The following is a 26,792-nucleotide window of genomic DNA, read 5'->3' as shown; positions in this document are numbered from 1 at the left end:
ATATTTAGGTACTCCTATGTTGGGTGCGTAGATATTTACAAGTGTTATATTTTCTTGTTGGATTGTTCCCTTTATCATTATGTACTGCCCGTCTTTGTCTCTTATTACAGTTTTTGATTTAAAGTCTAGTTTGTCTGATATAAGTATTGCTACCCCCACTTTCTTTTCTTTGCCATTTGCCTGGAATATCTTTTACCATCCTTTCACTTTCAGTTTGTGAGCGTCTGTAGGTCTGAAGTGTGTCTCTTGTATGCAGCATATACGTGGATCTTGTTTTTTTATCCAGTTGGCCACCCTATGGCATTTGATTGGAGCATTTAGTCCATTGACATTTAAAGTAGCTATTGATAAATATGTATTTATTGCCATTTTGTCACTTTTTCTTTTTGGGGGGTGTTTTAGTAGTTCTTCTCAGTTCCTTTCTTTTTCTCTTGCTCTCTTCACTTGTGGTTTGATGGCTATCTCTAGTAATATGTTTGATTTCTTTTGTCTTACTTTTTTTCCTGATTGTTATAGGTTTCTGGTTTGTGGTTACCGTGAGGATCCTATTTAATATACTATGCATATAACAGTCTATTGACCTCTTTCTACAAGCTCTACTTTTTCACTCCCCTCCTCCCACATTATATGTTTTTCACATCATATATAGTCTTTTGTTTAGTGTGTGTATATCCATTACCCTCTTATCATTGAAATAGGTAATTTTAGTACATTTGTCTTTTAACCCTCATATTACCTTCACAGGTACTTGATCTGCTGCCTTTACTATACTTTTACCTTACAAGTGATTTTATTGCCTGTTTTTTCTTGTTGTTTTGGGGTTTTTTTGATAATTTTTTTCTTTTATCTCTATTTGTGGTCATTGCTTTCCCACTTAAATAAGTCCCTTCAGCATTTCTTGTAGAACTGGTTTCTTGGTGATAAACTCCTTTAATTTTTGCTTGTCTGGGAAGCTCTTTATCTCTACTTCCATTCTGAATGACAGCCTTGATGGATAGAGTATTCTTGGTTGTAGGTTTTTTCCTTTTCGCACTTCAAATATGTCGTGCCATTCTCTTCTCGCCTGTGGGGTCTCGACTGAGAAGTCCGCTGACAGCCTCATGGCCTTCCCTTTATATGTCACTTGTGGCCTTTCTCTTGCTGCTTTTAGGATTCTCTCTTTGTCTTTAATTTTAGACATTTTGATTATAATATGTCTTGGTGTGGGCCTCTTTGGGCTTCTCTTGTTTGGAGCTCTCTGTGCTTCCTGAACTTGGATGTCTGTTTCCTTCCTCAGGTGAGGAAAATTTTCCTCTATTATTTCGACAAATAAATTTTCTGCCCCTTTGTCTCTCTCTTCTCCTTCTGGGACCCCTATAATCCAAATGTTAGCACACTTCATCTTGTCCCAGAGTTCCCTTACACTGTTCTCATTCTGTCTAATTCTTTTTTCTCTTTTCTATTCTGCTTGGCTGATTTCCTCTAATCTTTCATCTAGCTCGCTGATCCGTTCTTCTGCTTCCCCTACTCTGCTATTGAGGCCCTCTAGTGAATTTCTCATTTCGAGTATTGTATTCTTCATTTCTGATTGGTTCTTTTTTATATCTTCCAATTCTTTGCTGATTTGCTCACTGTGTTCATCCATTCTTCTCTGCATATCTGTGAGCATCCTCATTATGTTTTGTTTGAATTCTTTGTCAAGGAGGTCACTAGATTCTGTTTCACTTAGTTCTTTTTCTGGTGTTTTGTAGTGTTCCCTTGCTTGGAAAGTATTCCTTTGCCTCCTCATTATGCCTCTTTCTCTGTGCTATTTTCTTTGTACTAGGTGAGTCGGCTATGTCTCCTGATCTTGGAGAAGTGGCCTTATGTATAAGATGCCTTCTGAGGCCCAGCAGTGCGCTTCCCTCTCATCACCAGACCATAAGCACAACGAGTGACCTCTTTGGGGGCTACTTGTGTTCTTCTGCTGTGGCAGGGTTGCTCCCACTGCAGGTACCCAGGGAATCTGATCTTTCCTTCCCTGGCCAGCTGTTTGTAAATGCTGTTTGGAGGGGCCTCAGCACTGTTGGCTACAAAGTCTATTAGCACACTCTTATTGCAATTGTCCTCTTAATTGGGTTGGTACCCAGTGTAGCTGGTTGCTAGGCTTAGGGGCGTACAGTTGTGATAGGCCTGAGGCCAACAAGGCTGACGTCAGTTCTCTTAGGTGTGCAGCTGAGTGTGGCTAGCCCTTGGCATGGAGGCACTCAGTTGTTTCAGGCTTTGGAAGGTGGGGCTGATCCTTTTTATGGCTAATTGTGAAACACAAGTCTTTTGCCGTTGATAAGCCTCACTCCCCTCTGGACCACATACACTGTCAGCACAGTCCTGGTCCGTGCACACTTCTCAACCCCCTGGAGCGTGCCTCACCACCACACTGCAGAGGCCCCGACCTCTGCCCCAGTGCCCCGCACAGTTCACCTGGTCCTCACATAAGCCCTACCCCACAGAGGCAGACACCTTTGCCTGCCTGTAGAGGATCAAGGCACTCAGTCAATGCAGGCTGAAAAGTAGCCTGAGGGCTTGCTGTTAGGTGGGGCCAGTCCCCAGGGCTGGTTGCCTGCCCTGGCTGAACTGGATTAAATCTGTGCTCTAGTGGGTGTGGCAGACCCCTGAGCTAACAGCCCCAGGGACGCACCTCAATGGCCCCCACCAGTATCAGCACGCCTGGACCAGCTCAGAACAACGGCCCCCACCAATGTCTCACTCTCGGGAGAGGATCCTCCTCTCACCAAGATGCCCCCAGAGCCCACCAGGTGAGTCTCATTTCACCAAAGGACAGTCAGCCCTCTCTCTGGTGAATTTAGGTTGCTGCAATCAGTGAGTTTGTGCATGGGCCCTTTAAGACCCGGATCTTTTCAGCTTTCAGCCGATAGCTTTTCTGGGGTGTTCTCGCTGCAGTTAATAGCCAGCAAAGCCAGACATTAAACCCCCCCTCTCAGTTGGTCTGAGTCCGAAGGATGGTTATAGCAGTTTTGCCCCCGCCCCAGACCTCACTCCTCCAGGGAGGGCTCGTACCTTAGGTTGGCTCCAGCCTGGCCAGCTGAGAAGCTCTGCTGCTCCCAAAGGTGGCTTTTTTCCTTTCCAGCCAGAGTTATTGCCTCTTCTGCTTTCGTCAGGACTGTCCCTTGTTGTGGGGGTTCTTTCTATCCAGTTTTCAGTTTTCAATCCAGGGTGATTCTTCCTAAAATTGTTGTAACCTGGTTGTGTTTGTGGGAGGAGGCGAGTTCAACATCTGCTCACAGCGCCATCTTGACGAGAACTCCCGAAACAGTGTTTTTATTCACTGGAGGATTACTTCAAATAGTGGACAGGTCACTCAGAAAGCCATGGGTTGGGGCACTGATGACCATATATGCTCCGTTTTACACTAACCTTTTGTAAGATAGTTTCCCACTTCTACACTAGGCTTTTTTTCTCATGCAGAAGCTAGGGCATCATCACCCATAAAATGGGGAAACTACAGACCTGTTGTAAGGATAAGTGAGTCCCTGTGAAGCCAATAGTCTACACTGTCTGACAAGTAACAAGCAATCAATAATTGTTAATTTTCTCCATTCTTTCCTCTGCATCCTACACTTAATTAAGACACAGCATCAACACTATGAAAAAGCAATTCACAGGAAGGGAGATCTAAATGGCCAGTACCCGTGGAAAAATGTTTCAGCTGGGTAGCAACAAAGGATTGAAAAGTGAAACAAGACATTATTTTTTGTCTACGAAATTGGCTGAAAAAAACAAAAGTCAGTTTCGGCAGAATTTGGGAGCCAGGCACTTTCAGACCAGACTCCTAGAAGCACAACTTGGAACAACATTTCAGGGACGACTGCCACAGCTTCTGCATGTGAAGACATGGCCAGGGTAGAAGTGGGAAATTGTCCTAAAGTTGTCTTAAGTGGCTTCCCTACTTGGTGGTAGGTGGCTGGTTTTTCACTTTATCAGTGACAATTAATACCTCTGTTCTTAACTGATTCCTAAGACTTCAGGGTTTCTTCAGGTGAAGCTGCTGAAGGAGGTAGCTGAGTAGACAGAATCCTCCCTGAGGATTTTCCTGCATGTCCCCCAGACGGCGTGACTGACTGCCTCCCATGGGGACCTAAAAGTTGTATATTCTCCTGTGTGACCCGAGGTGAGGATGGATCCTACCAGCCCCATCTCACAGCTGCCACATGAAATTTGGAGTCTGGAAATTCTCTTTATTTTTCTTGAAGGAACTCACGTGTTGACTTCTTTATTGACTCAGGAAACCATGACACTGGATTTGGGCAGATTATCTCTACACTAAACTCTCTGGAGGGGAATACGCTGAAAACTCAGCTCGTTTTCTGGTACTGAAAGGGAATGAAAAGTCAGGTATTCTAGTGTTTGTAATGGACACACAGGAATCAAAACACAGAATCTCCAGGACTGGAGAAGTAGAGACCAGTGTGTTTCTGATGTCTCTGATTCCTGCAGGGCAGTGTTTGAGATCCTGGATTTTCCAAAGAACTTGTTTACTGAGCAAGTATTTCCACTTTTTGCAATAAAGTTAGGCGAAATGGAAGCCACTTTCCAACCAAGTGAATGGATGAGAAGATGAAATGAGGTGTTCTGGGAGAAATCAGAGAGGGCTCCTTCCCTGAGGTGTTCTTCTTTTTAGGGTTCTCAAAATTAACGCGCTTGGGGTTATAACCACACCGTTTTTAAACAAATCCTGAGAAAATCATTGAAAAGGCATTTAGCAGGTGGTTGACAAGGTGTAAATGCTGAGAAGTCAGGGCTTGATTCAAAGATAGTGATCATTCCAGGATGGCTGAGTCTCCCAGGTGTCAATAGGGAGGTTGGCCAGGGACTTTTCCCAAGGACCAAAAAGAAGAGCATCCGGGAGAGAAGGTGATCCCACAACCAGGCACTGGACAGGGCTTGCTGTGAACAGATCACAGGTGTCTGCTCCTGTTCAGAAGCCAGTGCTCAACAACCAAAGCCAAAGGATTGAGGAGGTGATGGAGGAAGACGTTTCCGCATTATCATTTTTCTCTCATAGTCTAAGGGAGCCATCCTTCCCCCAGGCCCAGGGACATGCAAAGAACAGCAAGAGCGGGGAGCTCTTCCAAGTGACAGAAAATAAAGGCGTTCCTCCCTCCCTCTCATTCCTCTTACCTTGATGGCGAAAGTTTGTGGTGGAAGTTAAACTGAGATACTTTTCACCAAATCCCACAATCCCTAGATTTAGGGAGTTTTCTGTATTTGAAAGATGTCATTTAGGAAGTCTTCAAACAGAAGTCTTCAAACAGGAGGGAACAGTATTAAGGATATCCTAACGCTGGGAGATTGAAACAAGTGATTTCAAGAAAAGATCAAAATATGCATAGAGAAATAACCATCCATGTTTGACTACTAAAGTCTGTACTAAATAAATTAAGATATGTTGATGTGTTGAACTCAGAATAACTTGATTTCTTTTAATTTTTATTTTGAAATAATTTCAAACTTAGAGAAACCATGCAGGTATAGCACAAGAAAATCCTATATACCTTTTCCCAGATTCTCCAACTGCTAACATTTTGGCACATTTGCTGCATATATAATGATATGAAAATAAATTGTAGATATCTCTGCCTTGTTACTCACAAAAGTTTTAGCGTATATTTCTATGAACAAGAACATTTCTTTCACACCCAGAGCACAATAATCAAAATCAGGGAAGTTAACACTGACTCAATAATACTGTCCCTATTCAGATGTCCCAAATTCTCACAATAATATTTATAGGCACTTGTTTTCCAGTCCAGGATCTAATACAGGAACACGCACTGCATTCAGCTGTCACATATCTTTAGTGTCCTTTAATCTGGAACAGTTCCTCAGATTTTATTTCTTTTTAACTATATTGGCATTTTCGTAGAGGACAGGTCCTTTATATCATGCAAAGTTCTTCAACTTGGGTTTATCCAATGTCTCATCATGATTAGATACAAGTTAGGCATTTCTGGTAGGAATATTGCAGAAGGGATGTTGCATCCTTCTCAGAGCATCACATCAGGAAGCCCACTGTGGGTGACGTCAACTTGATCACTGGGTTAAGGCAGTGCCTCCCAAGTATTTCCCGGATAAAGTTACTGTTTTCCATTATAATTGAGAAGGAACTTGAGGGGAGATACTTTGAAAATATGTAACTATCCTGTTCTTCAACAACATTCACTCATTAGTTTAGCCTTCCTTGATGATTCCTGTCTGTATCCATTATTACTACTATGGTTGCAAAACAATGGTTTTTCAAACTCGATCCTTTCTTTTATATTTACTAATTAGCATTCCACAGTAGAGAGTAGATTTTTCCACTCTCCCTCTCCCTGAATATTTATTTACATATCCATTTAATATCAGGAAGGATTAATGGATTCTAGTTTAAGTCACTGGGTTATGATGGAAGGATTGGTTTTTCATCCTTGATTCTGTCACACAGTTGCTTGTGTAACTTGAACAGGTCACAAAATCCTGATGTGCCTTAGTGCCCTTAGAGAAGGGAAAAGCTACTTTGCCGAGTTCTTCTGAAGCTCACCTGTGACAGGTTCTCAGAGACTTGTGGACAATATCCAAGAAACCACACATGTGTGTAACTGGAACCCCAGGAGAGGAAAGAGAGAACAGGATAGAAAAAATATATAAAGAGATGTCGACAAAAATAATCCATAACCAATCTACAAATGAAAATTTGGGAGAGTTTATTCTGAGCTAAAATCTGCGGACCATGGCCTGGGGCCTTTCTTCCCAAAGGAGGAAAGGGCACCAAAGAAGTGAGGTATACAGAGTGGTTATATACCCCCAAACAGGATGTTTCACATGTGATTGAAATGTCCCTCCCACAATAGTCACAAGATTGCCCTGTCGGCACAGCGCCTGATCGACACAGCAGGTAGTGGGTCTGCTATCTTGGCGGGCACAGCAGGAAGCAAGTCTGTTGTCTCCAGTTGGGTGGTCACAGGTGAGCGCAACAATCAGTTCCTAGCCTAAGGAAAGATGCTTAATCCTTAAGGGAATGCCAACGTTGGGAGGGGGAGGGAAGTTGCACCTTTATCTCAAGGGCCTTTTTCTTCCCATAGGAAATGTCTAAAGCAGATATACAATGCATGCTCAACGGCCACGGTGAGGCCCTTTTGGAAAGACAAGGTCAGGCCGAGTTAGGTTTACACCAAATGGCTTCCTCATGTACTTCAATATATCCTATTGCTTGCCATTTCTATTTTGTCAGAGATCAGCTCAAAACTTTCCAAAATTTGGTAAAAGACATGAATTTATAGATTCAATAAACCTGTTGAACCCCAAGCAGTATATACATAAATAAAACCACACTTAGTAAAACTGACAAAACCCAAAGATAAACAGAAAATCTTGACAGCAACCAGAGGAAAATTACACGTTACATACAAGGGAACAGTTATAAGACTGATCAGTGAATATGTCTCTAATTTTTCATCAGAAACCATGGAAGTCAGAAAACAATGAAATGACATTTTTTAAGCCCCATAAGAAAACAAACTGTTAACTCAAAACTCTACATCAGTTAAAGTGTTTGTCAGGGGAAAAAAAAAGAAAAGATATTTTCAGATAAAATAAAACTAGTGGTTTGTTTCAAACAAGATTGCACCAAAAAAAATCACTAAAAGTGTCTGAACTTAAACACTACGCCATTGGGCTGGCCCCCAGAATATATATATTTTTAAAGTGCTTATGGTGCATTCACTAAGACAAATCATATGTTGAGACATCAAGAAAGGTTCTTATAAACTTAAATGTACCCTTAGCACGCAGCCCAGCAATCCCACTCCCACATATTCACCTAAGTGAATTGAAAACTTATTTCCACAGAACTTCAGGTTAATATTTAGAGTAGCATTATTCATAATCACCAGAAACTGCAAACAAGATATCCTTCAAGAATGGAAAGATAAAGAGTACAACAGACACTAGAATACTATTCAGTGATCAAAAAACATGAACTATTAATGCATGCAACAACCTAGATGAATTGTTTGCTTTGTTCTGTTTTTGTTTTACTAAAACAACTTTTTTAGAGCAGTTTTAAGTTCACAGCAAAATTAAAAGTAAGGTACAGAGATTTCCCATATACCCTCTGTTCTGACATGCACACAGCCCCTTCTACTATCAACATCCCTCACCAGAGTGGTACAAGTGTTACAACTGATGAACCAACATTGACACATCATATTCACCCAAAGGCCATAGTTTACAATAGGGTTTACTTTGGTGGTGCCATTCTATGGGTTTGGATAAATATAATGACATGTATCCATCATTATGATATAACACAGAGTATTTTCACTACCCTAAAAATCCCCACCTACTCAACCATACCCCATAGTTTAACCTTGGCAACCATTCATCTTTTTACTGCCTTCATGGCTCTCCCGTTGCAAGATGTCATATAGTTGGAGTCGTGTATGTAGCCTTTTCAGATTGGCTTCTTTCACTTACTAAGATGCATTTAAGGTTCCTCCATGTCATTTCATGACTTAATAGCTAATTTATTTGAGTGTTGAATAATATTCCATTGTCTGGATGTTCCACAGCTTATTTATCCTTTCACCTACTGAAAGACATCATGGAGGCTTCCAAGTTTGGACAATTAGGAATAAAGCTGCTATAAACATTTGTGTGGAAGTTTTTACGTGGACATAACTTTTCCGCTCCTTTGGGTAGATACCAAGGAGCGTGATTGCTAGACTGTATGGTAAGAGTATGTTTAGTTTTGTAAGAAACCGTCAACTGTCTTCCAACGTGGCTACACCATTGTGCATTCCCACCAGCAGTGAATGAGGGTTCCTGCTGCTCCACATCATCCCCATCACTCGGTGTGGTCAGGGTTCTGTATTTTGGCCATGCTAACAGGTGTATAGCGGTACCTCATTGTTGTTTTCATATGTATTTCCCTGATAACACATGATGTGGAGAATCTTTTCATATGCCTAGCTACCATCTGCAAATCTGCCTTGATAAAGTATCACTGTTAAGATCTTTGACCCACTTTTCAATCAGGTCATTTCTTTTCCTACTGTTGAGTTTTAAGACTTCTCTGTATATTTTGGGTGAAAGATCTTTATCAGATAATCTTTTGCAAATATTTTTGCTCATTCTGTGACTTCTCTTCTCAATCACTTGACATTGTCTTTCATAGAACAGAAATTTTTAATTTTAATGAAATCCAGCTTATCAATTACTTCCTTCGTGGATCATGCCCTTGCTGTTGCGTCTAAGAAGCCACCACCATACCCAAAGTCATCTAGGTTTTCTCCTATCTTCTGGGAGTTTTATAACTTTGTACTTTACATCTAGGTTTATGATTCATTTAGGGTTGATTTTTATGATTGGTGTAAGATCTGTGTCTAGATTCACTTTTTTGCATGTGGATGTTGTCCAGCTGTTCCAGCACAATTTATTGAAAAGACTGTCTTTGCTCCATTGTATTCCTTTTGATACTTGTCAAAGATCAATAGACTATATTTATGTGGGTCTATGCTGGGCTCTCTATTCTGTTCCATTGATCTATTCTTTCACCAATACCGCACTGTCTTGATTACTGTAGCTTGAGAATTATTCCTGAAGTTGGGTAGTGTCAGTCCTCCTAATTTGTTCTTCTCCTCTAGTATTGTGTTGCCTACTAGGGTATTTTGCCTCTCAAGAGAATCTTTAGGATCATTTTGTTAATACAAAATAATTTGCTGGGATTTTGATTGGGATTTCACTGAATCTGTTGATCAATTTGGAAAGCACTGATAGCTTGACAAACTGGGAATATTGACATGTTCCTATCCATCAACATGGGATACCTTTCAATGAATTTAGCTCTTGATTTCTTTCGTCAGAGTTTTGTAATTTTTCTCATATAGGTCATATACATACAAATATTTCATTATTTATACATAAGTATTTCATTTGGGGGGATGCTAATGTAAATACTGTTGTGTTGCTAATTTCAAATTCCATTTGTTCAGGCCACTATATATATAGAAGAGTGATTGACTTTTGTTTACAGAAGTCAGTTGCATTTCTATAAACCAACAACAAATTTTAGGAAAAATAAATGAAGAAAACAATGTACAATAAGAAGTGAAAGCTGTATGCATTAAATCTATAAGATTTTGATTAAAAAATTGAATACAATACAAATAAATGGAAAGATATCTCATATTATTGCATTGGAAGAATTAATAGTGTTAAGATGTCCATACTACCCAAAGCAATCTACAGATTCAATGCAATCCCTATCCAAATTCCAAAACTCTATTCACAGAAATAGAACAAACAATTCTAAAATTTGGATGTGACCCCAAAAGATCCCAAATAGTCAAAGCAATCCTGAGAAAAAAAAAAGAACAAAGCTGGAGGCATCATACTTCCTCATTTCAACCTAGGTTACAAAGAGATAGTAACAAAAACACTACAGGACTGGCATAAAAACAGACACATAGACCAATGGAATACAATCAAGAGCCCCAAAATAAACCCTCACATATGTATATGGTCAACTAATATTTGAAAAGAAAGCTAAGAACAGTCTATGGCTAAAGCATAATCTGTCTAATAAATCATGTTGGAAAAACTGGATAGTCACATGCAGAAGAGTAAAATTGGATCCCCACTTGACACTATCCACAAAAATCAACTCAAACTGGATTAAAGACTTAAATGTAAGACCTGAAATTGTAAAACTCCTGGAAGAAAACAAAGAGAAAAATCTCCTTGACTTTAGTCTTGGCAATAATTTTTTAGATATGACACCAAAAGCAAGAAAAGCAAAAACAAATAAGTAGACTTTATCAAACTAAAAAGATTCTGCAAAGCAAAAGAAACAGGCATCAAAATGAAAAAGCAACCTACAGAATGGGGGAACATATTTGCAAAATGTCAATCTGAAAACGGGTTAACATCCAAAATATATAAAGAACTCATACAACTCAATAGAAAAAAGGAAAAAAACCCATCAAATTAGAAAATGAGCAGAGAATGTGCATAGACATTTTTCCAAAGAGGACTTACAAATAGCCAACAGGTACACGAAAAGATGCTCAACACCATAATCATCAGGGAAATGCAGATCAAACCACAATGACATATCAACTCACACCCGTTAGAACGGCTATTATCAAAAAGACAAGAGATAACTCCTGGTCAAGATGTGGAGAAAAGGGAAATCTTGTGCACTGCTGATGAGATTGCAAAATGCTACAGCCACTATGGAAAACAGTATGGAGCTTCCTCAAAAAATTAAAAATAGAACTACCATATGATCCAGCAGACACACATCAGCGCATATCCAAAGGAAATCAAGTCGGGATCTCAAAGAGCTATCCACACTGCCATGTTCATTGCAACATTATTCACAATAGCCAACATATGGAAACAGTCTAAATGTCCCTCTATGGAGAATGGATAAAGAAGATGTGGTATACATATAAAATGGAATATTCTTCAGCTATGAGAAAGAAGGACATCCTGTCATTTGTAACAACATGGATGGACTTTGAGGGCATTATGCTAAATGAAATCAGTCGGGCAAAGACAAATACAGTATGATCTCATATGTGGAATCTAAAGAGGCTAAACTCATAGAAACAGAGAGTAGAATGGTGGTCACCAGGGCATAGGCGAAGAAGGAAATGGGGAGATGTTGGTGAAAGGGAACAAACTTCCAGTTATAAGATAAGTAAGTTCTGAGGATCCAATATGCAGCATGGTGACTATAGGTAACAATAATATCGTATATATTTGAAAATTGCTAGGAGAGCAAACTAAATGTTCTCAATACCAAAAAATATGTATATATAATTGCATCAGGTGATGGAGGTGTTAAGTAACCCTATCATGATAACCATTTTGGAATACAGACATGTATCAAATCATCACCTCGTACACGTTAAACTCACGCAATGTTACATGTCAAATTTCAATAAAGCTGGGGAAGAAAAGATCTCCCTTCTAAGATGAATGAGAAGTTGTTGCATCTCGCCCATCCTACAACCATTAACATGGCACCATGCCTAGTGGGCCTCTTTGCATTTGGAGGCAAGATATTTCTCATTTAGGTGAGTTATTCTGGCCCATTCGTGGAATGACCTGAAATGCTGCTAGTTTTGAGTGGGGCCCAGAAAAAGAGAAGGCTCTGCAACAGGTCCAGGCTGCTGTGACGGATGCTCTGCTGCTTGGACCATATGAGTGAGCAGATCCAGTGGTGCTTGATGTGTCAGTAGCAGATACAGACGCTGTTTGGAGCCTATGGCAGGCCCCTACAGGTGAAGCACAATGCAGGCCCTTAGGATCTCAGAGAAAAGCCCTGCCATCCTCTACAGATAAGTACCCTCCTTTTGAGAAACAGCTCTTGGTCTGCTACTGTGCCTTAGTAGAGACTGAACACAGAAGCATGGGCCAAGTTACCGTGCAACCTGAGTTACCCATCATGAAATGGGTGTTATTTCATTCACACAAGCCATAAAGTTGGGCATGCACAGTAGCACTCTATCATCAAATGGAAGTGGTATATACACAATTAGGCATGAGAAGGCCCTGGGGCTACAAGTTCCACGAAAAATTGGTCCAAGTGGCCATGGTTACGCCTATCTTCTATACTCCTGCTACAATACCTTCTTTCTCCCAGCCCACACCTATGGCTCAATGGGGAGTTCCCTACACTCAGTTCACACAGGAAAAGATGGCTCAGGCCTCGTCCATAGATGATTCTGCACCATAGGCAGACACCACCTGAAGGTGGACAGCTGCAACACTACAGGCCCTTCTGCACTCACCCCTGAATACAGGAGCAAAGGAAAAGCTTCCCAGTGAGCAGAACTGACAAAAGTCACCTCGTCATTCCCTTTGCTTTGAAGTAGAAATGGTCACATACGCAACTGTATACAGATTCACAGACTGCAGTCAGTGGTTTGCCTGGATGGGATGTGGAAGGAACATGATTGGGAAATTGATAACAAGGAAAATTGAGGAAGAGGTATGAAGATATACCTCTCTGAATGGGTAAATAATGTGAAGATATTTGTGTGCCATGTGATGCTTACCAAAGGGTCACGTCAGCAGAGGAGAATTTTAATAATCAGGTGAGGAAACCTGTCAACCTCCTTCCCCAGTCACTCCCATAATCATAAAATGGACTCGTGAACAAAGTGGCCATGGTGGCAGGGGCAGAGGTTATGAGTGGGGTCAGCATCATGGACTTCCACTCACCAAGGCTGAGCTGGCTAGTACCAATTCTGAGTACCCAATCTGCCAGCAGCAGAGACCAAGACTGAGTCCCTGATATGGCACAATTCCCTGGGGTGTCACCAAGCTTCCTGGTGGCACGTTAATTCCATTGAACTGCTTTCATCATTGAATGGGAAGCGTTTTGTCCTTACTAGAATAGACAATTACTCTTGATACAGATATGCTTTCCGTGAAGACAATGCTTCTAACAAAACTACCATGTGCGCACTTACAGAATGCCCTATTCACCATCATGGTATTCCACACAGCATTGCTTGTGATCAAGGAACTAATTTCACAGCAAAAGAAGTGTGGCAATGGGCCAATGCTCATGGAATTCAAGGGGCTTATTACATTTTCCACCATCCAGAAGTAAGTGGCTTCAAAGAATGGTGGAATGGATTTTGAAGACTCAGTTATACCACCAGCTGGGTCGCAATACCTTGCAGGGCTGGGGCAAGGTACTCCAGATGGCTTATATGCTCTGAATCAGGATCCAATATCTGCTGCTGTTTCTCCCATAGCTAGGATTCCTGGGTCCAGGAATTGAGCATTGGAAACGGGAATGGCAACACTATGACCACTTGTGAGCCACTAGCAAACTTTTTGCTTCCTGTTCCTACAACTTTGTGCTCTACTGGCCTAGAGGTCTTAGCTCCAGAATGGGGAATGCTTCCACCAGGAGACACAACAAGGATACCATTGAACTGGAAGCTGAGACTTGCATCTGGCCACTTTGGGCTCCTTGTGCCTCTGAACCAACAAGCAAAGAAGGGTGTTACAGTGCTGGGTGAGGTGATTGATCCTCATGACCAAGGGGAAATTGGACTACTGTTCCACAACGGAGGTCAGAAAGGGTATGTCTGGGAGACAGGAGAACACTTAGGGCATCTTTTAGTATTATCATGCCCTGTGATTAAGGTCAATGGAAAATTACAACAACCTAGTGCCAGCAGGACTACTAATGACCCAGACTCTACAGGAATGAAGATATGGGTCACCCTACCAGGCAAAAGACAGTAACCAGCTGAGATGCTCGCTGAAGGCAAAGGAAACACAGAGTGGATAGTGAAAAAGGTAGTTACAATTAGTAACTATAACCAAGTGATCAGTTAAAGAAACAAGGACTAGTATTTACTGTTCATTTTGTTACGAATAATGAAAAGGTTATGTGTGTGTGTGTATAATATCTTTGTTTTCTTTCCTCTCCTTCCCTTATCATGTAGCATAAGATGCATTGACTTTATATCATAGTTTTAAGTACTGTTAATTTTACATCACAATATTTACAAAGAGAAGAATAAACATCACTCAAGCACTTTACCGCCTTTCTGCGGAAGAAGTTAATGCATTTTCAGCTGTACGCAGCATAGCTGAATCATGTTAAGTGAAATGATAACCTTGTCATTATCATTATTTGGATTAAATTGGAACGTTTAAACAGGCTTTAAGTGAACAAGTTGTGTCTCCATATCAGTGCCAGATTGACAGGGGATGGGTAATTTTTTTTTTTTTAAGATTTTATTTTTTCCTTTTTCTCCCCAAAGCCCCCGGTACATAGTTGTATATTCTTCATGGTGGGTTCTTCTAGTTGTGGCATGTGGGACGCCGCCTCAGCGTGGTTTGATGAGCAGTGCCATGTCCGCGCCCAGGATTCGACCAACGAAACACTGGGCCGCCTGCAGCGGAGCGCGCGAACGTAACCACTCGGCCACGGGGCCAGCCCCGGGGATGGGTAATTTTATATGTCAGCTTGATGGGGTCACAGCGTGCCCAGATGTTTGGATAAACATTATTTCTGCATGTGTCTAGGAGGGAGTTTCCAGATGACATTAGTATTTGAATTGGTGGACTCAGCAAAGGAGACTGCCCTCCCCAATGGGGGTAGGCATCATCCAATCCATTGAGGACCTGAATGGAACAAAAAGGGGAGGGAGGGAGAATTCACCCCTTTTTCTGCCTGATTGCAAGTGAAGGGGCATCAGTCTTCCGCCCTCAGAATGGGATTTAGACCCCCAGCTGCCCTGTTCTCAGGAATTCAGACTCAAACTGAATTACACCACTGGCTTTCTTTGCTCTTCAGCTTAAAGATGGCAGATCATGGAGCTTCTCACCCCCCATAATTCCATGAGCCAACTCTTTATGAAATATTATATACCCTATTGGTTCATACATATCCCATTGGTTATATTTCTCTGGAGAACCCTAATACATATGATACTTAAAGAACGGAATGAAGAAAACAAACATTGATGAGCTTAAAACAAAGGTCTTATTATAGCACGATTGGAGGTTGGTTGAACCAAGGGGACTCTTGCTGGTTCCCCAACATCAAAGGACCCCAAATAAGATGGCTCCATTTGTCCCAGTTTAGAGGAATTTTAAAAGCAGGAAGGCAAAGATCACAATGAGAACCCTGACCTGCAGTAGTCAGGCAGATTAATCAAGGAAAAGATGACAAAAGAGCCAAAGCTGTCTGGCTTGATGCCTCGCTGGGATCCAGAGCCTTCTACACAAGAGTGGGTCAAAGGGTCAGGGGTGGAGAGAGAAGTTTCCAGGACTCCTTTACACAGGAGCCCCATGCACTGTGGCACCAAAACCCATTGGTGAAGCCCTAAAGTGGGCTACAGTGAGATTGAGAGAATACACAAATGTAAGAGTTGATAAGATGAAGGTGAAAATTTGGATTAAATTGGAACGTTTAAACAGGCTTTAAGTGAACAAGTTGTGTCTCCATTACCTGAATGTTTTATGGGAATAGAAATTGTCTGACTGGGGAACACTTTCCCTACTTGGTATTGTAACACAGAAGGCATGCAAATCCATCCTACAAGCAATATTAATTGGACATGCTCAGTGGAAACCAAACAGTGTACAATAGAAGTTGGAGTGAAGTGCAGACACACTCTCTGCACAAGAGCCCTGGCTGGAGCGGGCACTGGAGCTTCTGGCAAAAGCCCCTGAGCATCTCCCAGTGATGACTAATGGGACTTGGAAGTAGAGAGTTTCCATTTGAGGGGCAGTTACTAGCTTGCTTTTGGACATTAATTGAAACTACCCTTATGACTAAAAGATGTAAAATAATCTTAAAACTGAAATACCCATGTTGTGTTCGACAAAATCAGAGAAACACACTGAAGGGGACAGTGCCCAACACAGTTCCACTAAAAAGTGGAGACAGTTTATAGAGGAGCATGCTCCCAGGGAAATGCAGGAAGGATGCACACATGAGCAGGGAGCCTGTCTTCCCCTCAGACTAACTTTGGAATGCATGAGGAGCTGCTGGATTGTTTCATCACTTGGACAATATCCTAAAAACAGTTGTCAACTGACCTAAGAGAAGCTGCCTGGTTTATGGATGGCAGTTCCAAGGTGAGCAGACAACACCCAGTTTGGAACATCATCTCTCTGATCAAGGAAAGTAAAAACAGATAAGCTCAATGAGCTGAACTGCATGCAGTTTTCCTAGCAGTGATGGAATAATTGAACAATGATAAAAGCCCTTAATGTTTGATTTTTACAAACTCATAGACGGTAGTCAACAGCCAGGCCATATGGTTAGGCAAAGGGCAAGGGAAACCTGGTCTATTAAAGGAATGCCCATATGGAGCACAGTCCTATGGAAATCACTATGGGAATTTCAGGGGTGTGTAAAGTAGGACATGTTGATGCCCCATCACAAGAACCCCTCTGGGTTGGGAAGAGACTGGAATCAATGAGCGGATAACCTGTTATTCCCCTTGATGTGGCTACCTGGATGCATGACATAAGTGGACATTGAGGGGCTGCAGCAACGCAGAGACGGGCTGAGTCTAGACATATTCCACTTGCATCCTCTGAAGAAAAAAAACAAAAAGAACTGTTCTGTCTGCCAACCAGAGACTAAGGAGGGCTATGTGGCAGATTGTCTGGTGAGAATGCCTTGAACATAGCTGGCAAATCAGACTGATGCTGGTGGTCCAGGGGGGCTACAAATGGGTCTCGACAGGAGTAGATATTGACTCTGGATCAGGCTTTGCTTACCCAGTGGTAGATACAAATGCTCAGAGCGCTATAAAAGAAGCAGAACAGAAGACAGTGCACCAATTTGCACTGCTGAGTCACATTTCTTCAGGCCAAAGAACAAACTTTACAGCCCATAAAGTCCAACAATGGGCAGAGAGACATCCTCCTCAGAGGAATAGTGTGATAGAGAATTTGAATGCACAATTGGAACACTGGTTGTCTAAAATGGGGTGGTGAGGGATACAGAGGCACAAAAGGCTGGCTTACACATCTTCACAAGTGTGTGCTCACACTCAACATGAGTGGGGCTAAAGGAATGTCCCTACTAGAAAGTTTGCTCCCTTTTTCCTGGAAGATCTGGGGAGGAGGGGTCGAGGAAGATGCTGGTATTGATGAGGATTATTTTAGGCTGGTTACTTTTAATAAAAGCAGCTCTGAGGAGCTGAGTTTGCTTGCCCTTTCTTGGGAAATATTTACATTTGTAAGGGAAATCTCCATCTGTAAAGATGCCTCCCTCTCTGTGCCAGGAAGAAGGGGGATGGCCTTATCTCTAGAAACTCTTAATCAATGCCAAAGGCAAGAACTTAAGTTGTTTAGTGTCCGGCAACCTCATGTAACTGACCTCCGCCCCAACATCCTTCTTTGTCTTTAGCTGAAGATAATATTTAAGTGGTGGCTTCTGCCATTTACTTAATCCGGTTTGATTCTTATCTAAAAGTTATAGGACCACCCAATAACCAGACCCCACCTGCCCTGATAGCATTTTAACAACTCTTTTTACATATTCTCTCCTTTGTCTTGTAAAGAGATAACTCACATACCTATGCCTTAAGTTTAGCCCTACCCTCAACTCATGTTTGCAGCAGCAGCGGCAGCAACAGCAGCTCTGATTGCCCATGGGTCCTGTCCCCATGCTATTCCACACTATTCTCTAAATAAAAGAGCACTACTGCCAGATCTTGAGAGTCCAAGAAATCTTTCGATTCTTCAGCTCACCGACTCGGCATTAGTATGACTCCACAATTCTTCCAAAATGGGGAGGAAGATGGTATGACTATATCCACCTCGACTCTCTTCCTTCCTGCCTGATGCAGTGGTCTCAGGTCAGGGATGCCCACAAGTGCCAGAACAGGAATGATTCCTGAGCAAGAAACTGTAACTGTATTTTTAACCACTATGTCAGAATGCCTAAGGGCCCAAAGGGGCAGAGAGTGCCTTCACCCCATCTGGCAAAATCGGGGCTGACAGTGAATGCAGCAATATTGCCTAGTGGTCAGTTAGTCCACTAGCTCTGTACCTATGTGACTCCTCTATGAATGGGAGGGCACTGAGGAGGAGGGACTGCTACACTAGTATTGATGGGGATTTTTAGGCTGCTTAATTTTAAAACGGTTTATGATGAGGATTTTCAGGCTGGTTACTTTTAAAACTACAGATAAGAAGCAGGCTCCAAGGAGTGGAATTTGTTTGCCCTTCGATCAGAGACAATTGCATTTGTAAAGGAAATCTCCATGCCTCCCTCTCTGGAATTTGTTTGCCCCTTGTTGGGAAACATTTACATTTCTAAGGGAAACCTCTATCTGTGAAGATGCCTCCCTCTCTGAGCCAGGAGGAAGAGGGGATGGCCTTATCTCTGGAAACTGTCTGGCAACCTCATGTAACTGACCCTCCCCCCGACAAATCCTCCTTTTATCTTTAGCCGAGGATAAAATTCAAGCAGTGACTTCTGCCATTTACTCAATCCGGTTTGATTCTTATCTAAAAGTTGTGGGACCGCCAAATGGCCAGACCAAACGGGCACTAATAAAGAGATAACTCACATACCTATGCCTTAAATTTGGCCCTAACCCTCAGTTCGGGGCAGCAGCAGAAGCTCTGACTGCCCGTGGGTCCTGTCCCCACGCACCAGCTCTGCCTGCCCATGGGTCCTGTCCCCATGCCAGCGGGGGCAGCAGCAGCGGCTCTGCCTGCCCATGGGCTCTGTCCCCATGCCAGCGGGGGCAGCAGAAGTGGCAGCAGCAGAAGCTCTGACTGCCCATGGGTCCTGTCCCCATGCTATTCCACACTATTCTCTAAATAAAAGAGCACTACTGCCAGATCTTGAGAGTCTAAGAAATCTTTCTTTCGACTCCTCGGCTCACCGATCCCCCATCAGTATCGCTGCCTGCGTCTAGACCAGCACCGCAGCCAAACCTAATGTCCCTTCCAAAGGTGGAAAAGTTAGGTATAAATGGAGAGAAGGAGAAATAGCAGCTGAAGGTAAAGCAATGAATAAATGGGATGTGTAATGAGAGAAACGCAATATTACATTAACACCTCAAAAGAGGCGTGAGCAACAGATGATATTGTCTCTTAGCTCAATATTCCAGATGTCTGAAAAGGTGTAGACATATATTGCTGAGACTATTTCTGCTTCTGGAACCTGACAAGATCAAACGGAAGCCTGCAAACCTGAGTGACCTCACCCTGGGAGACATTCTCACACAAGAGGGTGATGGACTGGACTAATTGTTCATGACTGAATGGGCACCAGTAATTTGCCAGCATCTTCTAACTGTTATGCTCCTTTTGCTATAAGGGATCTGTGGTCAAAGACCAGAGAGTAGCCTGTAGTATAAACAAAAAATATTTAGTCTTTGTCCCTGGTTCCCAGCAAAGAGCTCCTAAAACCCATGGAATCTCCTGAGTGATGAGTGAGTGTCATATGCTAATGAGATGTCTGTGGAGTCCCAGATAGCTTCAGGATGGGGGCTGGTCACCAGAAAGACCCCAGTGATGAGGGCTGAGCACCAGCAGTGCTGTGGGGCTTCTTAAAAAATACTCAGGCGTCTCCCCAGACCAACCATCTCAGAATATTAGGCACAAGACCAAGGAACTGCTTAATTAACAAGCCCTACAGGTAAGGGTGATGCCCAGCTATCAGGGAATCCTGATCTGCATTCCTTTTTTTTTTGGTGAGGAAGATTGTTCCTGAGCTAATGTCTCTGCCAATCTGCCAATCTTCCTCTATTTTATATGTGGGATACTCCAACAGCATGGTTTGATGAGCAGGCTGTAGGTCCAGGTCTGGGATCCAAACCCACCAAGGACAGGCCACTGAAGCAGACCATGCAAATGTAACCACTATGACACTGGGCCAGCCCCTCTGGTCTACATTCTTGCTACTAAATGTGTGACCTGAATACCACATCAGTACCAACCTTGTTATAAATACAGACTTTCATGCTCTAGTCAAGATTCTCTGAATCTTACTGAGATGTCCAGGGGATTCCTGTGCACAGGAAAGTTTGGGACTCTCTGGTCTCCATGCCTTCTAGACATGGAACCAGAAGTGTGTAATCTACCCTGGGTATGTAGTCTGATCAGATCCCTTAGCACTGTGGGGTCCAGGGTTTAGTCCTTGTTCCTTTCTCTTCTATAGCCATCACTCACTTGGCGGCTTCATCTGTTCTTAAGACTTTAAATATCATTTATATGGTATCACCTCCCAAATCTATTTCTCCAGCCCAGATATTTCTCCTAATCTCCAGACTCATCTGTCCAACTGCCAATCTGTTATCTCACTTGCATTTCTAATAGACATCTGAGCTCCAATATTTCTTAATGTGAATGCCTGTAAACATGCTCCTTCCAGAATCTTCCCCATCTCTCCTGACAGCAACTCCATCTTTATACTCGCACAGTCCAAAATGTGGGGTGTCCTCCTTGTCTCCTCTTTCTCATTCCCAGAGTAATCTATTAGGAAATGTTACAAAGTCCATCTTCAGAATGCATCCAAAATTCAATCACTTCCCACTCATTCCACAGCTCACACCAGTGGAAGCCATAGCCTACTCCAGCCTGGAACCATGCCCTGATCACTGAGCTTCTCTAGGGCCTCCCTCGCCCTTTGCCTGAGTTCTGCTCTCAGCACAGCAGCCACAGTGATCCTTTTAAAGGAGAAGTCATACCATGTCCCTCTCCAGCTCTAAACTGTCGTGTAACTCCCCATCTCCCTCAGAGCAAAGGTCAGAACCCATCTAACATCCTCCAGGCATACTTGGTCTGGCCACACCTCTATCTCATCTCAATTGCTCTCTGCTCCAACCACACCAGCCTCCTCACTCTTCCCAGAAAACACAGACACACTCCTGCCCTACATGCATTTGCAATGGGGTTCCCCTGTCTGGACAGAACTTCCCCCAGACATCTTCGTGGATAATTCCTCATGTCCTTCACATCTTTCCTCAAAGCCACCTTCCCAGTGAGGCTCCCACTGACCACCCCAGTTAAAACAGCCATCTTCCCTGTCCCCACCCCCACCCTCTGGATGGCCTTCCACACTGCAATTTTTCCGGAGCACTTACCACCTTCTAACATAAACACTGTCCTTATATCCTGTGCTTATAGTGTATAGCCTGTCTCTTCCCACTACAAGATATGCTCTACAAGGTCAGGAATTTTTCTGTTTTTAGTTCAATGATGTTACCCAGATACAAAAATAGTATGTCAGACATCCCGCATACAACCAGTATCAGTTGAATGACTGTTCAGGGTAAAGTATCTCCCTTTTCTAGACACAGCATCTTTAATAATGTAAGCTGAGGCCACATGTTGTTTTGTGGCAGCTACAGCACAATGTCCACTCACCCTGACATCAACGCCACGTGTACTTTCCTCACAGGCACTACTCTCCCCGCTCCTCCCTCCATCTCTCCCTCCCACAACAACCCTCCTGCACACCCCAGCACACAATTACATTTCTCTCTTCAGTAAACAATGATCCTTGACTTATGAGTCCTATTGTACAGCCAAGTATAAGTCTAAGCTCTGCTTTATACATCGTGAGTTCAGACTGGAGCCAGCACCGGGAGAACCAGCGCTAAGGGCGGGGAGGGAGAGCAGGCCACAGAGTAGAATTCCAACAGGAACTTGCCTAGGATGGGAAATTACGGGGTCCCTCCTCTCTAATTCCAGATTCTGGCTCCTTTGAGAAGTTGGGGACAGGTGGGAATGACAATCAAGCCCTAGAAAGAGGACAGAGCTGGACGACTTGAAAACTCATCTCTGGACAGCACAGATGTCTGTGTGCAGGGCCGCCTGGCCTTGTGGGGACAGTGACAGACCAAATGACTCCTGCTGCTGTCAGAGATGGGGGACACCCAGAGGAGATCACAAGAACCTATACAGAAGAACAAGAACAGGCACAATCCACTACAGAAACAAAGGAACAACAAGTGAACACCCAAATGTGGGCTGAGGGCCAGACCCAGGCCTGAGCCTAGGCTGACCTGGCCACATGAAGCCCCCTCTGCACGCGTGCCTGGAGACACAAGGCCCAGGTGATGTCCGAATCCCTGTGATCATAGATCCCGGTGGGACAAGATCCTGAAAGGACCAGGACAAAGAAGCAGAGAAGATGTCCCCACCAAGGAGTCACCATGTCAAAGGCCACAATGCACTGAACATCAAATAGGCACAGGCCCCAGTCTTACGCTCAGTTCCTCACAGCCTTATCCTGTCCCTACCTGCAACAGACTCACCACAGCAAAGAGGCAGATTCTGGAAGGTTCTCAGAGCCTCCATTTATTTCCTCTCAAATTTTAGGAATCTTCTCCTTCAATTAACCCATCAATACCTCATGGGAAGAATCTGAAAAAACAAGTTCATATCCAGATGTTTATTCTCAATAAGGAAGGAGGAAGCTGCAGCTCAGGGCAACACGAACTGAAGACAGGGATGGAGCCAGCCCCACCTCTGCTGAGACAGGAAAATCAGTCAGGGGACAGAACACAGGGCAGTGTGTGAGGGGGTCATGGGGGAGACTAGTCTCCCTACCTCCTCACATTATGCTAATAGGAACACAGACACCCTCAGATGCCCTTTGTAGAAACAGAAGTCAGAGATTCCTGAAGTCACAATGGGGGTGGGACAGGAACAAATCTTGCATCACTCTGTCCCCCACAGGCAGCTGTTTCACGTTATAGAAGAAAATAATTATAAAGTCAATCACTATAATTAGTGACATTCTGAACAGCCCACCACATGCTCAGAATGTCCCAATAAAAGAATCTCCAAAACTTAGTCCAGGCCCCTCTGTCCCAACATCTCCCCATTCAGGCCTCCAGAGTGTCACCTGCCTTGAGAGACACATCAGAGCCCTGGGCACTGTCACTTCCTGGAGTAGAACAAAACAGAACGTATTCAGAGCACAGAGGAGATGAGATTAAAGGAGGAACTCTGGGGTGGGTGAGCTCCCCCATGGGCTCCCGTCTCACTATCAAAGGGTCTCAGGCAACACACTCACTCCATCCTGACTTGCAGCCTGAGCATAGCCCCTTCCTTTCTCACCTATAGGAAGAAAAGGTGAGAAACCAGGGAGGAAGCAGGGTCATGAGGTCCTAAAGGAACCCCCTAGTCCTGGAGCCCAGAGAAGTTTCCATAACTGTGATTACAGACCCAGGGCAGGATCAGGAAACATAACGACAGCACATGTGTGGGGACTGGACCAACCACCCTCGTGACCTGTGACTTGTGACTTCCCCTCACCATTTCCTCTGTCCTCTGACTGTTGGGATTCAGGTCCCCATCACCAGATTCATCAAGGTGATAAATTTGTCCTTCATTCTCACAGTGCTTTACTAAAGAGTAAGTGTTAGCAAACAGGGTCCCAGACTAGGAAAGCACATGTGCCTGTGGATGGGACTGCTCATTAACCAGGCAGGACAAACTTCTAGTGGGACAAGAAATCTCAGACCACACCCCTTCCCCACCTGAGTGCTTCTTCCTTCGGATCACAACTCCAGTCACTACAGCTCCAAGGAGAACCAGGCCAACAATGATGCCCACAGTGAGAATGGTGGACTCAGGAGGCGGCCCTGGTAAGGGAAGGGAAGGTGAGGGCCCTGACCCGCTGCCCTCAGCCCTGACCCTGCTGAAGGTCTCCAGAAGGGCTCCTGATTTCCCTGAGAAGAGGCTCTGAGCCCACGGCTCCCTCCTTACCCCATCTCAGGGTCACAGGCTCAGGCAGGCCCTCATGCTGCACACGGCATGTGTATCTCCGCTCCTCTCCAGAAGGCACCACCACAGCCGCCCACTTCTGGTAGGTCCTGTCCCCGGAAGGCCTGGTCTCCACAAGCTCTATGTCCTGGGTCACGTCCTCCCCATCCCGCAGCCAGGACAGGGTGATCTCCGCAGGGTAGAAGCCCAGGGCCCAGCACCTCAGGGTGACCTCATGGTCAGATATGGGGTGGTGGGTCACATGTGTCTTTGGGGGATCTACGGAGAAGGATCAGAAAATTCAGGAACTTTGCATCCGTTTGGGCCTCTGAAGCAGCGCTCGTGTGACCATCCTGAGAATGGACAAGACAGCTGGTACACGGGAAGAGAACACAAAACCCAGACACCAGCCTGGACACAGGAACCTGAAATAAGCTCCAGTCCTTGGAAATTTCTGGAATAAGAGTGAGTCAGCCCAGGGTAGGAGGCAGGTCTCTGAAGAGCAGTAAAGGGATTTCTGGTCCTGAGCTGGGTGAAGGTGAAATGACTCAGAAAACCTGGTCACACCTCAAACACGGTTAGGGTGTGGGGCCTAGAACAAGGCCTGAGAGACAAAGTCCCAGAGCTGCTGCCAGAGTCAAAGGGAACCGCTTGTCAGTTATTTCAGAGATAGCTTCTCCCTCCATCCCTGGAGAGACTGGACCCCTTAACGTCCCTGAGAGAAAAGCAAGCCCTCTGGGGAGTCACTCTTTGGCACTGGGTCTGAAGACCCCGGCGGACTCAGTCTCCCGACCCATGGGCTGTGCACATTCAGGTGTGGATCCCATTTCCCTCCTCTCTCTGTGGGATGGCAGCCCCAGCCCAAGGGGAGATCAGGAGGCCACGCAGCCCCTCGTACCCGCACGCTGCAGCGCCTCCTTCCCGATCTCCAGGTATCTTAGGAGCGACTCCAGGCACTCCCCCTGCGCGTAGTTCCTGAAGCGCGCCGCCTCACCGGCCGCCTCCCACTTGCGCCTGGTGATCTGAGCCACCGCGTCCGCCGCGGTCCAGGAGCGCAGGTCCTCGTTCAGAGCGATGTAATCGGCGCCATCGTAGCCTTCCTGCCAGTACCCGCGGAGGAGGTGCCCCTCCGGCCCCACGTCGCAGCCATACATCCTTTGGAGGGTGTGAGACCCTGACCCCGCCCCGAGGTCAGCCCCGCCCACTCGGCCCCTCCCCGCCCCCCCGCCGAGATTAAACATAAACTGAAAACCGCGGAAAAGTACCCGCCGGGTCTTCCCGGGTCAGGGTCCAGGCGAGTCTCGCAGCCTCGGAGTGAATCTCGGATCCGGAGACTCAGGGGGACCCCGGCCCGTCCGTGGGGATGGGGGGTCGCGACCTGGACCCGGGCCCGCGTCGCTCACCGGCCTCGCTCTGGTTGTAGTAGCCGCGCAGGTTGTTCAGGCTCACTCGGAAAGTCTGTGCGGCTTCCTTTGCGATCCGTGTCTGCTCTTCCCAATACTCCGGCCCCTCCTGCTCCATCCACGGCGCCCGCGGCTCCGCCCTCGGACTCGCGGCGTCGCTGTCGAACCCCACGAACCGCGTGTCGTCCACGTAGCCGACGGCGATGAAGCGGGGCTCCCCGCGGCCGGGCCGGGACACGGCGGTGTAGAAATACCTCATGGAGTGGGAGCCTGGGGGGTGGGGTGGGGCTGAGACCCGGCCGACCCTCCTCCCAGCGCTGGTCCCCGGGTCCGAGGGTGATGGGGTCGTGAGACGGAAAAGCGGTGCACTATGAAGCGCGGGGACTTGGGGCGGGAAGGGGGCGGGACAAGAGAAGGGAGGGGTCAGGATAGCTGAGGCCCAGGTCAGGGGGGTCTGGGCCTGGGTCTGCGGAGACGCGCCTTCCCTGGGGGTCCTGTGTCCCCGCCGCGTGGTCCCCTCGCTCCGCCCCCCGCAGAGGCCGTTTCCTCCTTACCCGGGACTCACCTGCCCAGGTCTCTGTCAGGCTCAGGGCCCCCGAGAGCAGCAGGAGGAGGGTTCCGGGTGCCATGACCCTTATTCTTAGGATCTGAGGAGAATCTGAGCCCCGGCGAGTGGTGGAGACTTTATAACCAGGAACAGCAGACACGCTGACGGGCTTCCCTAGAAAACGGACACGCAATGGGAGTGACAACTGGGGCCGCGTCAGGAGTCTCCAGGCAGGAGGAGCTGACACCAGGCTGTGAGGGAGAAGTGACGCTAAGGGAAACGGGGGGGGGGGGGGGGGGGAGACTCCCCAGCACTGAGCTTCTCCGCCCCAGACTCTGACCTTGGACCTGGGACCCTGAGAGCCACGTCCAGGGGCCTGGGACTTTGCCCTGATCCCTCTCCTCCTGCACCGAGAGCTTTGTCACACCGTCTCTCTGAGTCCTGGCCCGGGGGCTGTCTGAGGAAACCAGGGAGAGACCCCCAGGCTGGGCTCAGCCCCTTTTCCTCCTCTTACTGGAATCCTTCTCCCTGAAATGGACTCGCTGCCTCCCACCCCTGACCTCTCCCCTGGACTCTTCTAGAAGAAAACT

The 26,792-nt window shown here is 45.3% G+C and overlaps 1 protein-coding gene across 1 annotated transcript; it reads right to left on the bottom strand.

The window, feature by feature from the left end:
* Positions 1 to 5,498: 5,498 nt before the first annotated feature.
* On the bottom strand, positions 5,499 to 26,309 carry LOC124226417 (HLA class I histocompatibility antigen, B alpha chain-like). The gene is made up of 7 exons (XM_046639678.1): positions 26,221 to 26,309; positions 25,656 to 25,925; positions 25,151 to 25,426; positions 24,256 to 24,531; positions 24,027 to 24,131; positions 22,797 to 22,905; positions 5,499 to 6,617 (listed from the first exon to the last, which is right to left on the bottom strand). The coding sequence occupies exons 1-6, from the start codon at positions 26,282 to 26,284 to the stop codon at positions 22,877 to 22,879; spliced, it is 1,020 nt and encodes a 339-aa protein (XP_046495634.1). The 5' UTR covers positions 26,285 to 26,309; the 3' UTR covers positions 5,499 to 6,617; positions 22,797 to 22,876.
* Positions 26,310 to 26,792: the final 483 nt, after the last annotated feature.

The sequence above is a fragment of the Equus quagga genome, chromosome 15, assembly GCF_021613505.1.
Source record: "Equus quagga isolate Etosha38 chromosome 15, UCLA_HA_Equagga_1.0, whole genome shotgun sequence".
Taxonomy (NCBI): Eukaryota; Metazoa; Chordata; class Mammalia; order Perissodactyla; family Equidae; genus Equus; species Equus quagga.
The sequence above is the reverse complement of the archived record's forward strand: the minus strand, read 5'-3'. Positions and strand labels throughout refer to the sequence as shown.

Bases quoted from the DNA above. Each gene is read 5' to 3' on its own strand.
- LOC124226417 (XM_046639678.1), bottom strand. From the start codon at position 26,284: ATGGCACCCGGAACCCTCCTCCTGCTGCTCTCGGGGGCCCTGAGCCTG. The intron at 24,532-25,150 runs GTACGAGGGGCT...CCTTCTCCGTAG, and splicing joins GGAGGCGCTGCAGCGTGCGG to ATCCCCCAAAGACACATGTG. The intron at 22,906-24,026 runs GTGGGGAAGGGG...TTGTTTTTTCAG, and splicing joins CCGAAGGAAGAAGCACTCAG to ATTCTTCCCATGAGGTATTG.